Source organism: Geotrypetes seraphini, chromosome 6 (assembly GCF_902459505.1).
Source record: "Geotrypetes seraphini chromosome 6, aGeoSer1.1, whole genome shotgun sequence".
NCBI lineage: Eukaryota > Metazoa > Chordata > Amphibia > Gymnophiona > Dermophiidae > Geotrypetes > Geotrypetes seraphini.
The window spans coordinates 28,994,840-29,008,755 of NC_047089.1; the positions used below are offsets into that span (position 1 = coordinate 28,994,840).

Genomic DNA, 13,916 nt, shown 5'->3' on the forward strand with positions numbered 1-13,916 from the left:
TCCCCCACGAAAGGCAATATACAGCTCCTGCAGCTAGTGGAGTAGCTGTGCCAGGACATGCAGCAAGGGTCGGCAAGCAGAGGCAGCTCCAACAGGAGATGGTGGGGCTCCTGCGGCAGATACTAGGCATTTTTCAGGTGCCTTTGTAACTGTAGAAGGGCCAAAAATGATACTAGACAGGCTAATGGTGCATTAAGGCCCAGATCATGTTTCCAACAGTGTCCAGGGCAGCTCACAAGTAGCTGGCAGAATCCCAATGACTGAAAGGACATCACAAGGCCTATCCTTACCATATTCTGTGGACTTTACTAACTGCATCTCATTGGGACATATGAATATATGTGGTGGGACGTTATCAGCATACTTGATGTTACTGGCTGTTGTGTGAAATGCTGTCACCACATCCTCTGCTAATGATTGCAAGTGTAGATATGTGATATAGAGAAGCTAATAACAAGGTGATGGTTAAGGCGATAGTGTGCAATTGTTTTACGAAAACATGTGTTCCCAATCCTGAGACTAGGGTAGGGAGATATGCATATGGTGAGCCTATGTTTACCACAAAAAAGGGTAACCTCTCCAGATCTATGAAAATGAGATATCAGCAGCTCTAGAATCCCCTAGAAATGATAACATAAAACCATTGAATGGAATGTGATGAGGACCCAATAATGATTGACAAGTTGAGAAAATGGGAATGGGATTTCTATATTGCTTTTATGAGGTTACACATTCAAATGGGTTTTCATATATTCAGGTATCTATGGGCCAATGGAAGATTAGGTAACTTGGCCAAATCATAAGGAGCAGCCTTGGGATTTGATCCCACAAGCTCTGGATGTAGAGGCAGCAGCATTACCAGTAGGCCACCCCTCACTAAATATTGTCTTCCTCAAAATCAACTATGTGAGGGTCAGAACTGCTAACTTTCTTTGCAATTTGGGACAGTGTTAGACATGTGACAATTGGGCAGGCCTCTGTCATTTGACACACACAAATGAGATAATCATTTTTTTTCTGAAGCAACATTTGTATGGCTATTGCTCCATGACTCTTTGTGAACAGATTTTCTATCATTCATTTGTACTTCTGCAAAAGGTATATGCATTTTATTTGATACTTTACAGCAAGAGCAAAATAAATATCAATATTCTACCTCAAAACTGGGAGTCATGTTTTATCCATTCATGTCATTTCACTGACCTTTACCTGACACAAGAGAACAGGCAGGTCACTGAAACTGCACCAGATATCATGGCCATTCAGCCAGCAAAATCAGGTGGTCAACAGGTTCATGTCACAATGCAGGACATGAGATTGAAGCTGGGTTACCATATGGCTCCAGAAAAAGGGGACAAATTGAGACCTCCAGGATTGTGACTTCCATGACTTTAAATGGAAGTAAAACATGGATGTCTCAATCCGTCCTCATTTTTCTGGAGTCATATGGTAACCCTAGAAAGAAGGGACATGTTATGAATGATTACTAATGTAAACATGAGCAGGTCAATGTTGTGAAAAGCAGGTTGTCATATGCAAGCAGATAGATCCCATAATGATTACACAAGTGCAGCTGAAGGGGGAAAAGGAGAGGGTGGAGACATGGGGGGAGAGAACATAAGGGAGAGGGCAGGAAACGTACAGACATGTGTTTGGTCACCACAGCAACCTGTCAGGCACAGACCAGGAGGCAGGCCAGTGTCATTGAGAGTGTAGCAGCCCCCCGCTCCATTTTGGTGTGGACAAGCCCTGGGTCTGGCACTGGGGAGGCAAGGACAAGCCAACAGAGAGAGAACATGCCCAGGACCAAGGAAGGGTACGGAAAGGAGTGGTAAAGGGTTCCAGGACCGAGAAATGGTGTGGTTGTGTGCCAGCACAGGACAAGGTAGAAAGAGAGTAGGCCCTGGACAGCAGCAGGGGGAGTATTACTAGAAGGGAGTGGGAGACTGATAATAGGGAAGGAAGTGCTGGTGTATCGGCTCAGGACAGAAAAAAAAGTTTAGGAAAGGGTGGAGGAAGGTCCCAGGAGAGAGAGAGAGAGAGGAGGGGGAAAGTGAGGCAAGTATGGAGTGCTCAGGGCATATCAAAGTGATGGAGGAAGGAGCTGGGATCCACCAATAGGGAGGGCCCCCATAACAGACTAGGATGGAGGAAGGGGAGAGGCAAAATGTATGTTTCCCAGGAATCAGGTCCACCTGTTCCTCTGTAGTCAGTGGCTGTAGCATCTGCCATCCATTAGCCAGGTCCTGAAAAAGAGGAAGGAGGTTCTTAGTAGGAGGAACATGGAGAAGCTGCATGTGCAAGGTTTAGGGGGGGGTGAGGAGAGAGAAAAAGAGAGATCTAGACAGCAAAAGAGGCAAGCAAGATGTCTATACAACCAGAACTGTTACATATTACATTAAAATACATCAGAGGGAGCACAGCAACAGCAGAAGACTCGGATAGGTTCAACGTCCCCTCAGCATCAGGCAGCTAGCACGTGGAGAACGGCTGTGCAGATATGAAGGCGTCCTAATACGACTAAAAAACAAAAATCAGTGCTTTTGTAGATGTATGCTGTCGATAAACTTTAAAAAGTCCGATTTAGAGGGTGGAAAATCTCATAGACGTCCCGCTGATTTGTCTATAACCGACTACTTGGTTGTTCAACGCCAGGTAGTCCAATGAGCGACTTCCAGGATGTCCTTTAATAGCCATATAAATGTACAAGCTAATATTATAAAAAGTTTGGCACTTTGTCACCATGGCTCCAAAAAAAGCTGCAAAAAGATCAGCCTCTGTCCCAAAAGGCAAACTTTACCCAGGTTAAGACGGAAATGCTGATCTGGGAGATAAAGGCCACATCAGCACCTTTTCTTTCCATAAGGTGAATGGCTGGGGGCATTTTCTAAGAGTAAAGTCTGGGCTGGGTTTGCCACCCACCTAAATGCGGTCCGTCACCACAACCGAGATATTGAGGACTGTAAAAAGAAGTGGAAAGCTCTAAAAAGGGAGGTCAGAGCCAAGGCTGGCAACAGGGCTGCTGATGCTGACTTCTTGGATCTCATACATGTGGTATGGGCAGTCAGGACAACTCAGCAGCAATACACGCCTCAAGTAAATTGTTGCCTTAATCCCTATTCAAATGTCCCATAAGAATAAATAATTTTTTTCATTTCTTTATTTTCTAATGGGCTCTGAGTACTGTTGCTGTTCTAACCTTTACATATGACCTCTTAATGGTCCATTTTCTGATTTCAGAGCGTGTTGCTCCATTAAATTTGATACTCTTATAACTTACAATTTTGCCCATTTGATATGGTCTGTATATTTCTAGCAGTCATAAATGTAGTTATTTAAGCTGTGTATTTGGCATGTGTATTACATTCAATAATTCAGTACTTTGTACTACAAAAAAAAAAAAAAAAGTATCAGAACAAAAATTAGCAATGTCTTTTAACCACAAATCTGTTTTGGGGATATGGGGATGTGTATTTGGTGGTGGTTTACAACACATGTTATGTTAAAATAAAGCTGTTCATTTCACTGAACTTTACTGGAACATTTGTTTGTATTAAGCGTTGCCTGGTGCAGACCCACTCCTGGAATGCACCCTGGTCAGCTCTGTGACCTGAAAAAGGGGTGGGGGGATTCCTCATCCTCTGCATCTGGTGGCTGTTGAGGATGTTGCTGTGGGGCGTCTGGGAGTGGCTGCCTTTTCCTGAGGGCAAGGTTACGGAGCATGCAGTAGGCCATGAATATCTGAGCCACCTTCTCAGGTCCAGGTCAGTAAAACAGCTGGCCCCCTGACCGGTCAAGATATCTAAAGTGGTTCTTGAGCTGTCCAAAGGTGCCCTCGATGATGGCTCTGGTACTTCTGTGTCGCCTATTGTATTCCTCCTCTCCAGCATTTTGAGGGTGGATAATAGGGGTAATTAGCCATGCTCGCTGTGGATACCTTCTGTCACCTATAGGAGAGAAAGGAGAGATGGTGAGCGACAGTGAGGTGCTGAAGTGGGAGATTGGTGGGAGTTTGCAGGAAGAGAGTGTTGGGGGTGTGTGTAATAGGGCTGCTGTGTCCCTGTGGTGCTTACCTAGCAACCAACTACCGTTGAACTCCCCTTGGGTTGCTCTGCTGTAAATTCCAGAATGCTGGAAGATGTATGCATTGTGGGTTGAGCCTGGGTATCTAGCACACACATCCACTATCTCCCCCTGTGCACTGCACACAACCTGCATGTTAACTGAATGGAACGCTTTTCTGTTCCTGTAGCTAGCTTCATCTGGCTGGGAGTGGGATGTCTCAATGCAATGTGTGTACAATCAATCATACCTACAACAGAGGGGAAGTGTGCTATGCTGTAGAATTCTGCCATGATGCTCTTTAGGGCCTGGGGGGTGGTGGTGAGGGTGATGTATTCATGGATGTGGGTTAGGAAGGCTTGAAGTAAATGGATGAGACACTTAGAGATAGCAGGCTGGGTGAGTCCTGTGTTAGCCTCTAGGACCAATTGGAAGCTCCTGATGGCTAGGAAGGTGAGGGAAGCGGTGACCTTGAGATCAACATGTATGGGGTTATTTCTACGTGTGGGTGCCTGCAGGAGGGGTTTCAGCTGCACATAGAGATCCTGTACAGTTGCCCTATCAAACTGGTATCTCTCTGGACATTGCTGGTCTGTCAGGTCTAGAAAGCAGGAGTGTGAGCCCTGAAAACTCTCCTGCAGTGGTGTGATGCAGTCCTTCCTGATCCCTCTCTTCCTCCTGCAGCAGAACCTCAGCTACCACCAGTGCATTAATTTCAGCCAATTGCTATCCCAGCAGTCCTCAGTCAATCAGCACCCCCCCTCCCGAGACAAAGACAGGTGGGAAACTCGCTCCTGGCACAGAACTAGAGAGCGCAAGGTGAGTAAGATGAAATGGAAGGGAGATAAAAGTGGGTGAGATGCAGGTAGGAGGGATGAGACAGTGGCAGGGGTCCATCTCAGCAAGGCGGATGACGATACTATTGGGTCACATGGCATACACAGTCCATGTTACCTCCTTTACGATACTCTATCTCAGGATACCTCAGTGGTCCCTGGCATCTCAATGGTCTCAAGCTCTCGACCCATTCTCTCAAGATATTACAGTCGCATCTTCACTTGGTCAATCTCTGCAGTAGTGGGTGAATTTCTCAAATCTTTCCAAAGGGCTGTTTCAAATCCCTCCACATCAGAAAGTTCTGACCACATACTCGTCCAAATATGCTTGGGGAGCTCATCTAGACGGTCTTCGCACATAGGGTCATTGGTCCGCCCAAAAGCAGCAATGCTACATCAATCTCTTGGAACTCTGGGCCATTCTCAATGCTCTGAAAACTTTTCAGCCCTTTATATCCAATCAAGTCCTACTAATACGCACAGACAATCAAGTGGCAATGTATTACATTTGTCAAGAGGCCGAGGGGTGGTTAAACAGATTTTGAAACCACCTCCTTCTCCTAGGAATCTGCTGCTCCCTTCAGTTCATTCCAAAGTATGCAAGAGCTCTAGAAAAATAAAAGACAAGAGAAGGAGGACACAGGAAACTCCTTGAAACCAAGGTTCTTATCTGCTCATATAATGTTATAACAATCATTAAAAAAACAATCAGTAAAAAAACGGGAATGTATAAATGAACTAACATTACCATTGAATAGTAAAACGTTTCAAATAAAAGCAATTGCTTGAACATTAGTGGAGCTAAATTATCTTTTTAGTTCAGTGTCCTGCAAACTTTCGAGCCACGGCACACTAAAGGTAATGGCCATGGTTCGAGGCATCTGGAAGTGCGCGAATATCGCTGTGGTGACATCATTATGTCGATGTCTGCGTGTGTATGAAGATCCTCCAGGCGGGCCCTGAGACGCCAGTGGGGGGTGCCAGAAGGGAAGCGGGCCAGAGAGAAGGTTAGGTGCTGGTGCCCACTGATTGCCTACAGGACATAGTTTCATAGTTTATTAAAATTCGATTAAATGCAAATCATACAATTTGAAGTGTTGTATAGTTAAATAAAACATTTTTTTAAAAGGAAGACAAACCCAGGTTACCGACAAGACAACTGACCTAATCTTACTAGACATAAGGAGGATTGGAAAACAAGAGGAAAGGGGGAAGAACTACAATCTTATAAAAAAAGAAGACAATAAAGGGAAAAGACAATAAGGGGGGAAGGGAAAATTAGAATGAAAATCATATAGAAACAAGAAAATTACTCATATGCATCCTTAAAAAGGAAGCATTTTAGACTACCTACAGGCACGTCCTGTAGGCTGTTAGCTGGTGCCAGCGCCTCTCCTCCCCAGTGTACCGTGACACAACTGAAATCTCAGGAGGCACACAGTTTGAGATACATTGCTTTAGATTCTATTTACAAACTGATTCTGAACCCACAGTTCGACTGGAAGAAGTCTTAGCTATAGAGAGGATTAATAAGCATAAGGCAGAAACAGGTGCATCAGATATTATCGGTTGGGGGAGGGGGTGAGCATATCATTCCTATCTACTTGAAAAGATATTATCAAAGTAAAAACCTAATCTCTTTTTCCAGTGCAATAGGAATGGCATGCTGAACCCTAGGGATGTACCTAAGCAGTCCCAGAAGTCTCGGGTGGGAGAGATAGGCCTGCTTTCAATACCGAGGATCCAAAAGCATAATCCTCTTGCACTGCCTCATCCACCCTATAGAATTTAGAAAAATTGTGTAGAAAAAACCATGTCGCAGATCTAATCTCTTCCGAAGGTATCATTCTCGATTGTGACACAGAGGAGGTTACTCCTCTGGTTGACTGTGCTTTCAACGATGCTGCCAGTTGTTTGCCGCAGACAATGTAGGTGGAGGAGATCACTGCCCGAATCCACCAAGAAATGGTGGCTTTGGAAGCTGGTCTGCCTCTGATAGATGAAACTTTGTCATTTCCAGGTAACACAAGAGTTCTGTAGATGTCCAGCAGCTTTAAAGCCTGGTCTTTTTTCTTGGAACCTGTAGGTTGAAAGGCTGGTAGCCTGACTTCCTGGTTGATATGAAATGCTGAAACAACCTTTGGCAAAAAGGAAGGTACTGTACGCAAGGTCATTTCTGTGATCTTCAGAAACAGTTCCCTGCACGATAAAGCTTGCAATTTTGAAATTCTTCTGGCTGAGGTAATTGCAACTAGGAGCACCGCTTTAATCGTAAGATCCTTGAGGGAAGCTTCCTCCAAAGGCTCATATGGGGCCCTCTGAAGACCCTCTAACACACTGTTGAGAGTCTAGGAAGGGAAGGGATCTCAGATTGGTGGCCTGGGCCTCAGGGCTCCTTTAAAGAATCTAATAATGCCTGGATGAGCAGCCAAGGAGACTTGCTTCTCTTGGCCTCTAAAGCAAGCCAGGCCTGCCATCTGCACCTTAAGGGAAGCCACTGCTAATCCTTTGTCTAGGCCCTCTTGAAGTAATGCCAGTACCGATGATAATGTGGCTTTGTTGGGCTTCAGATTCTCCTTATTGCCAAAATTTATCCCACACCTTGGCATATGCCGAAAGAGTGAATTATTTTTTAGCCTTCAGAAGGATGGTAATGACCACTTCTGAATATCCTTTCTTGGCTAGTGCCGCACGCTCAAGAGCCATGCTGTAAGACCGAAATGATCCAGATCTTCTAGAGCAGTGGTCTTCATTGAAAGGCCTGCGAGTCAATGGTGATCCTCAGAAACCTCTGGGGTGACCCGCAGAACCTGTGCAGAATATCATCCCCCCACTCCACCATCAAAATCCAGCACTTTTTTACCCTCTGTTTTCAGCACTACACTCTTAGGGCCCTGGGCAGCTTGAGTTGAATAAACATGCTGCCTTTGGCGATCCCAGAAGCTTTCACTTTGTTACAGTTTGCTGTCCCTGCGGTAGGAAGCTGTAGCAAAGGGAAAGCTTCCAGGGCTGCTGAATGCAGCATGTTTACTTCACTCATGCTGCCCACGGCCTGAAGAGTGCAGCGCTGGAAACAAAAAGAGTGAAAAAACGCCAGATTCTGCTGGTAGGGGGGGGGGAAGGAGAGGGTAGTACAGAGATGGTGCGCAAGGATGGAGAGGAAGGGAAGGGCAGAGGGAGGGAGGAGATGGTACACATGGATGGAGAGGAAAGGAAGGGCAGAGAGAGGGAGGAGATGGTGTACATGGATGGGGAGGAGGAGACTACCTCCTCAATCTATAACTAATTGTTCATGATCACGGATTAGAAATCTTGCACAGTGCCTACTCCAGATACGTCAGTGGTCTCAAACCCGCGGCCCGGGGACCACATGCAGCCCGCCAGGTACTATTTTGAGGCCCTCAGTATGTTTATCATAATCACAAAAGTAAAATAAAACAGTTTCTAGATCATATGTCTCTTTAGCTATAAATTACAATATTATTATTAAGACTTAGCCAAAAGGAAAGATTTATAAACTATAAAGAGTTTTACCTCATGCAAAATTGTGATTTCTTTAATAAGACATTAACTATTTTTTCTGAGGCCCTCCAAGTACCTACAGATCCAAAATGTTGCCCTGCAAAACATTTGAGTTTGAGACCACTGAGATACGTGTACCACCATGATGGCCAACAGGTGCTTTTCTGCCCAAGTGAACAGTAGTTTTGCCTCTAGTTGGAGCAATGTGCTTCTGGTGCCTCCATGTCGGTTGACATAGGCCACTGCTATGGCACTGTCAGAGAATACTCTTATAGCTCTGCCTTCCAGCATCAACTGTAGGTTTCACAGAGCCAGGCAAACTGCTCTCTGTTCTGGCTTGTTTATTGACCAGTTCCACTAGAATGGTGTCCATTTCCTTTGAATTGGACGACCACTGCAGTGCACCCCCCAGTCAAAAAGGATGGCATCCATTGACAGTGTGACCCAGGAATCGATCTGAAGTGGAATTCTTTCTGCTAGAGTCTGTGGGTGGAGCCACCAGCTAATGCTGTTGCGGGCTACCTCCATCCTGGTTCGGGAGTTTCTCTGGGAAGACCATTGAGACAATAAGAAATCCCAAAATGGACGCATATGTACCCTTGCCCTTCCATGGCAGCTGCCATCGAGCCCAGAACCTGTAGATACTGCAACACTGTAGGGGCTGGTTGCAACAGCATGCTCATAATTTGCCTCAAAGCTTCTTTCTGAATGCTTCTGGTAGAAAAACCTGGCCTTCCGCCATGTTGAAGAGAACTTACAGGTATTCCAAAGACTGAGTGGGGACTAATTTGCTCTTTCGAAAGTTTACAATCCACCTCAGACACTGTAAAATTTGAACAACTGCATCGACTGCTTTTTCTCCCTTTACTCGAGATGGGGTCCTGATGAGCTGTGTGGGAGCTCTGATGACCAGGGGAGTTCCATCTGTAGAGAATGTCTTTGTGGAGACCATCTGGAGAGGATGGAATCCTGGAGTGGACACATATGTACTCTTGCCCAGGGAATAACTTCCAGGAAGGCTACCATCGAGCCCAATAACTGAAGGTAATGCCAGGCCGAGGGGGTCCAGTAAGATCTCTGTGATCTGCTTCCTGAACTTCTATTTGCATGGCTCAAGCGGGAAGACATGGCTTTGTGCTGTGTCGAAGCAGACTCACAGATATTCCAAGCACTGAGTAGGCTGTAGTTGGCTTTTCCTTCAGTTGACTATCCAACTGAGTCCCTGAAGGAGATCTACTACTTGCTGCACTGCGTGCACGTTTTCCTGTCTTGAGGGGGCTCTGATTAGCCAATCCTCTAGGTATGAACCTGTATGCCCATCGTCTAGGAGTTAAGTTAAGAGGTGATAGGCTCAGGAGTAATCTAAGGAAATACTGTATGCCCATTGTCTAGAATGTTAGCCAATCGTCTAGGATGAACCTGTATGCCCATCTTGTGAAGGTGAGCTGCTGCTACCACCACCACCACCATCACCCTGGTAAAGGTGCACGGGGCAGTGGACAATCCGAAGGCAGTGCCACAAACTGGAAGTTCCTCTGGAGAACATGGAATCTCTAATATTTTCTGTGATCTGGAAAAATGGGAATGTGAAGATAATGCCTCTTTTAAATCCAAGATGGTTAGGAATTCCCCCAGAACCACCACCACAATGACTGACCGAACCATCTCCATGTGTAAGTGTGGAACTCTCAGTGCCTTGTTTACAGACTTTAGGGCCAGGATAGGCCCCTAGTCTTCTGTGTCCTTCTTGGGAACTATAAAATACAGCTATCTGGCATCCACTGGGCTTGGTGGATACCGGATAACTATTTTTCTGGTTAACTGTGTATATTAAAAACCTTTTCTAACACAGTCTCACAATTCCCCTCCCAAAGCACCAGCACAGCAGCGGTCCTAAGACGCAAAGCCTTCCTCCCTCAAGCTCCAGTGGCAGAAGCAGGCGGCCTCCCTCCCTCCCTTCCTTACCCAAGTGCAGCCAATCAGCAGGATACAGCCTCAAAACAGGCTTCTTACGGCTAGGCCTGGCAGGGCCTTTCCTCTGATGCGTTGGAAGCGATGCGTCAAAGGAAAAGCTCTGCCAGGGCTGGCTGCAAGCAGTCTGTTTTGAGGCTGCCTCCTGCTGACCGGCTGCACTGGGGTGAGGAAGGGAGGGAGCAAAGGAGTTCATGGCTCAGCACCGCCGCTTGCTTCCGCCACTAAGGGGCTTGAGGAAGGAAGGGAGGAGGGCTTTGCGGCAATTCTTATGTTTTTATGAAGTTTGCTCACTTTAAAGACATCTTGAATTACTTTGACAATTTAAACTGTGGCTATTACCAACCTGGGAGCCAACTTTGCCTCAAATTAAAAGGGATATTCTGAGGAGTGGGGAAGCCAAACCTCTCTGCTGCTGTCTTCCTAAACTAATTCATCCATGTTCAAGTGCCTAAAAGAGAAAGTTACTCCACTGTATTCATTAATGGGCAGAGCTTCTCAGGAATGTATGAGAGATAAGACTCCCATCATCACTAAGTTGCCACCACAGTGTAAAAGTCATCTTTAAAATAAAAATAAGGCAAATAGTTTAAGACCAGTATTATGTAGCAGTTTAAGCCACTGCATTCTCAATTATTATAAGGAGATTAATAGCAATATTTCTTGCACAGATTGAATTTAAGTAATCTAATTCTCATTTTAAGACCAGTATTATGTAGCAGTTTAAGCCACTGCATTCTCAATTATTATAAGGGGATTAATAGCAATATTTCTCGCACAGATTGAATTTAAGTAATCTAATTCTCATCATGAACAGACACATAGGCAAGAAACATTACCCAATAGCACATTGCATTAGCAATGTTTCCAGAAACAATTAAAAAACATGAAGTAATTCAATGACAAATTTTTAAAAAGTCAATCTTCAAATAACTGGAACATGAATTCCAAAATTAGTAATTCCTGAAGAGCAACATCAAGCCTCCATGACAGAAATCTGTCAAGATTATATAGAGTTTTTAATATTTGCATAGCACAATAACTAACCAAGAAAGAATGTTTACCTATCTCCATTAGATGGCTTGGATTCCAATTTGGGCTTTTTCTTTGGGGTTTCATTCTGAATGGCAGCAGTGGATTTATGGCTAAAGAAAGGTATCACAAAATATCAAAAATAAAAGTTAAATTTAATTTGTAACAAAAGTTAAACAGAACTGTAAGGAAATGATTGAAAAGGAATCAACTTTATTAAAGGACTGTTTCTACCATCATTAAAGACCAGAACTCTATCTCATGAAAAATTGAGCAAATTGAGAATTACAACAGATGCCTTAATCTTAAGAGCTCTAAATTGCCCGAAAATTCAATCAATGACTCCTGTTGAAGTCATTAAAAAATATTTGGTTGAAAATTAGAATTTTTCCTCGGAACTAATTCTGCCTTTAAACAAAGTATATTATCTACCTTTTAAAAGTATGAAAACAGGTGTTCCTATGAATCACGTTGTTCCCCCTGAAGGTGATTTACATAACCTTACAGCAATTCTTGAAGACTTGATGTCTGATATTAAGGCGAGAGCTACTCTACTGGTTAATTTTGGTTCTGAACAGGATCTTTCCTCTGTAAAAAGACTATATTTTAAAAAAATGTGGTTCTCCTTTTTGTGGTCAGCGGGTATGGATATACCCGGATGTAACAAAATCTACTCAAACAAGACGTAAAGAATTTCTTCTAATGAGGGAAAAACAAAGAAATTGGGTGCCTCATTCTTGTTGATATACCCTTGTAAGTGTGTCATTAAATATTTGAATTTAAAGTACTTTATTTCCAGCCCGAACACCTACGATCTTTTTTGGACATCAAGAATCTATCCAGTAGAGTGGTTAGAAGCACAGAATAAAATACTGAGGAATAAAAAGCCGTTTAAGCTTTTTTTAAGTTAAAATATACTATTGTTGTTTTCTTCTTTTCTTTTTAATATGTTTCCATATTGCTTTAACAAGTAGTTGCACTTGTAATATATGTATAACTGAATTAAAAAAAATTAATTTGTAACAGTAGCTAAAATGATTTTTATTCTTCAGCATAAAATCCATTCATAATAGATTATGTGCAAAACTAGTTTTCCTTTACATCATTTACAAGGGTGAATTCTGAATAGGAAAAATGATTGCAGCAGCTGTCAGGATTCATCTACTCCCCCTTCCCTTACATAGGCAAAACCCTTCAGCATGCTTATGCTTTTTTCTCACTTCTCCCCTACCCTCCCATAAAAACCCTTAGCATGTTCCCTCCACTCATGTAGCAATCACTTCCATTCCTGCTCCATATAATCTCAACTAGCTGTTTCACAATGTACAGTGAAGAGGAGAATGCCTGATTACCGAGCCATAAACTTCTCTTCTGCTACCCTTGACACCATTCCTAATTTGAACTGCATGGGGTACCATATAGCTGCATGGTTCAAATTAACAGTCCGACACTGGGCAGCAAAGGAGGAGAACATGGCCAATAAGCAGTTGCCTGTCAGCAAAAAATGGCTGTGTACAAAACAGTTGCGGAGTGAATGCCATATGGAGCTTGCCTTCATAAACTTAAAAAAAAAGTGTGGGAAATGTCAGCATTACATTACTGTATGCTGGCTGTCAGCACTTGTGTTGGCCTAACCAGAGTGTCAGCAAAATGGGAAATTTTATTAAACAAATCTGACCTTGACACTAAATGACTTCTAATACACCAGTACTTGAGATTAACAAGTTCTATGTTCTCACTCTTGGCATAGTATTGGGGAGTAGCAAGCACAGTCCTGGAATTTCAACAGATGTGCTAAAGACTAATATACTTGCCTCTGTTTCCATAGACCCTGCTCTTGTTCTGGACTCAAACTGCTTAATCTGAAAAACAAAAATCATATTGGATATTTATGAACAGCCTGCACCCAGGCTTTCTTCTAGTGGCAAATGAAAATAAACAAGGTAAAATAATGCTATAATTTATTTATTTCTAACATGTTATGCTTTACTTTATAGGAATATACTTAGGCCCTGATTCTGCAAAATGCGCTTAAAGTTAGGCACCATTTAGGTGCTTAAGTTTGGCGTCCTTTGTAGAATCACACTCAGCAGAGTTCAGCACTGTTTAGACATCCTTTAGAGAATCAGGTTTTAGGTGAGATTTAGACATCCAAACAATGTCCTTAATGTTATAATATTTTATTATTATGTTATTAGAATGGCGATTTTATGCTGTTTTTCATTATAATTGTAATACTAGGAGTTGGATCTGTTTAATGCTTTTATTTATTTCTCTTCCATCAGACAGAGTGACTGGGATTCAAACCAGCAACATTAGGACAGAAGAGTATAGGTTTAACCAGTGTGCTATAGAGTGAGCTAGCAAGCTGCATAGCAATTGTAAAACTGGGTCTTATAGGCATTGAAAGGAAGTCTACTTTTGAGCACAGTTTAGGCTTCAGATAGACCCGAGTTCTATGGAGAGAACCTAGGCACTCTTTGGACGTTCTTC

The 13,916-nt window shown here is 43.4% G+C and overlaps 1 protein-coding gene across 3 annotated transcripts in view; it reads right to left on the reverse strand.

Moving 5' to 3' along the window:
• The window catches only part of FAM76B (family with sequence similarity 76 member B), a 105,007-nt gene that overhangs the window by 29,456 nt on the left and 61,635 nt on the right, over positions 1-13,916 (reverse strand). For all 3 annotated transcript variants that reach the window (XR_004539815.1, XM_033948064.1, XM_033948065.1), the window contains exons 6-7: positions 13,238-13,285; positions 11,456-11,536 (exon numbers count right to left, since the gene is read on the reverse strand). Coding sequence is in view for 2 of the 3 variants with exons in the window: in XM_033948064.1 (XP_033803955.1) it covers positions 11,456-11,536; positions 13,238-13,285 (129 nt within the window). In the remaining variant the exon portion in view is untranslated. The remainder of the gene's footprint in view (positions 1-11,455; positions 11,537-13,237; positions 13,286-13,916) is intronic.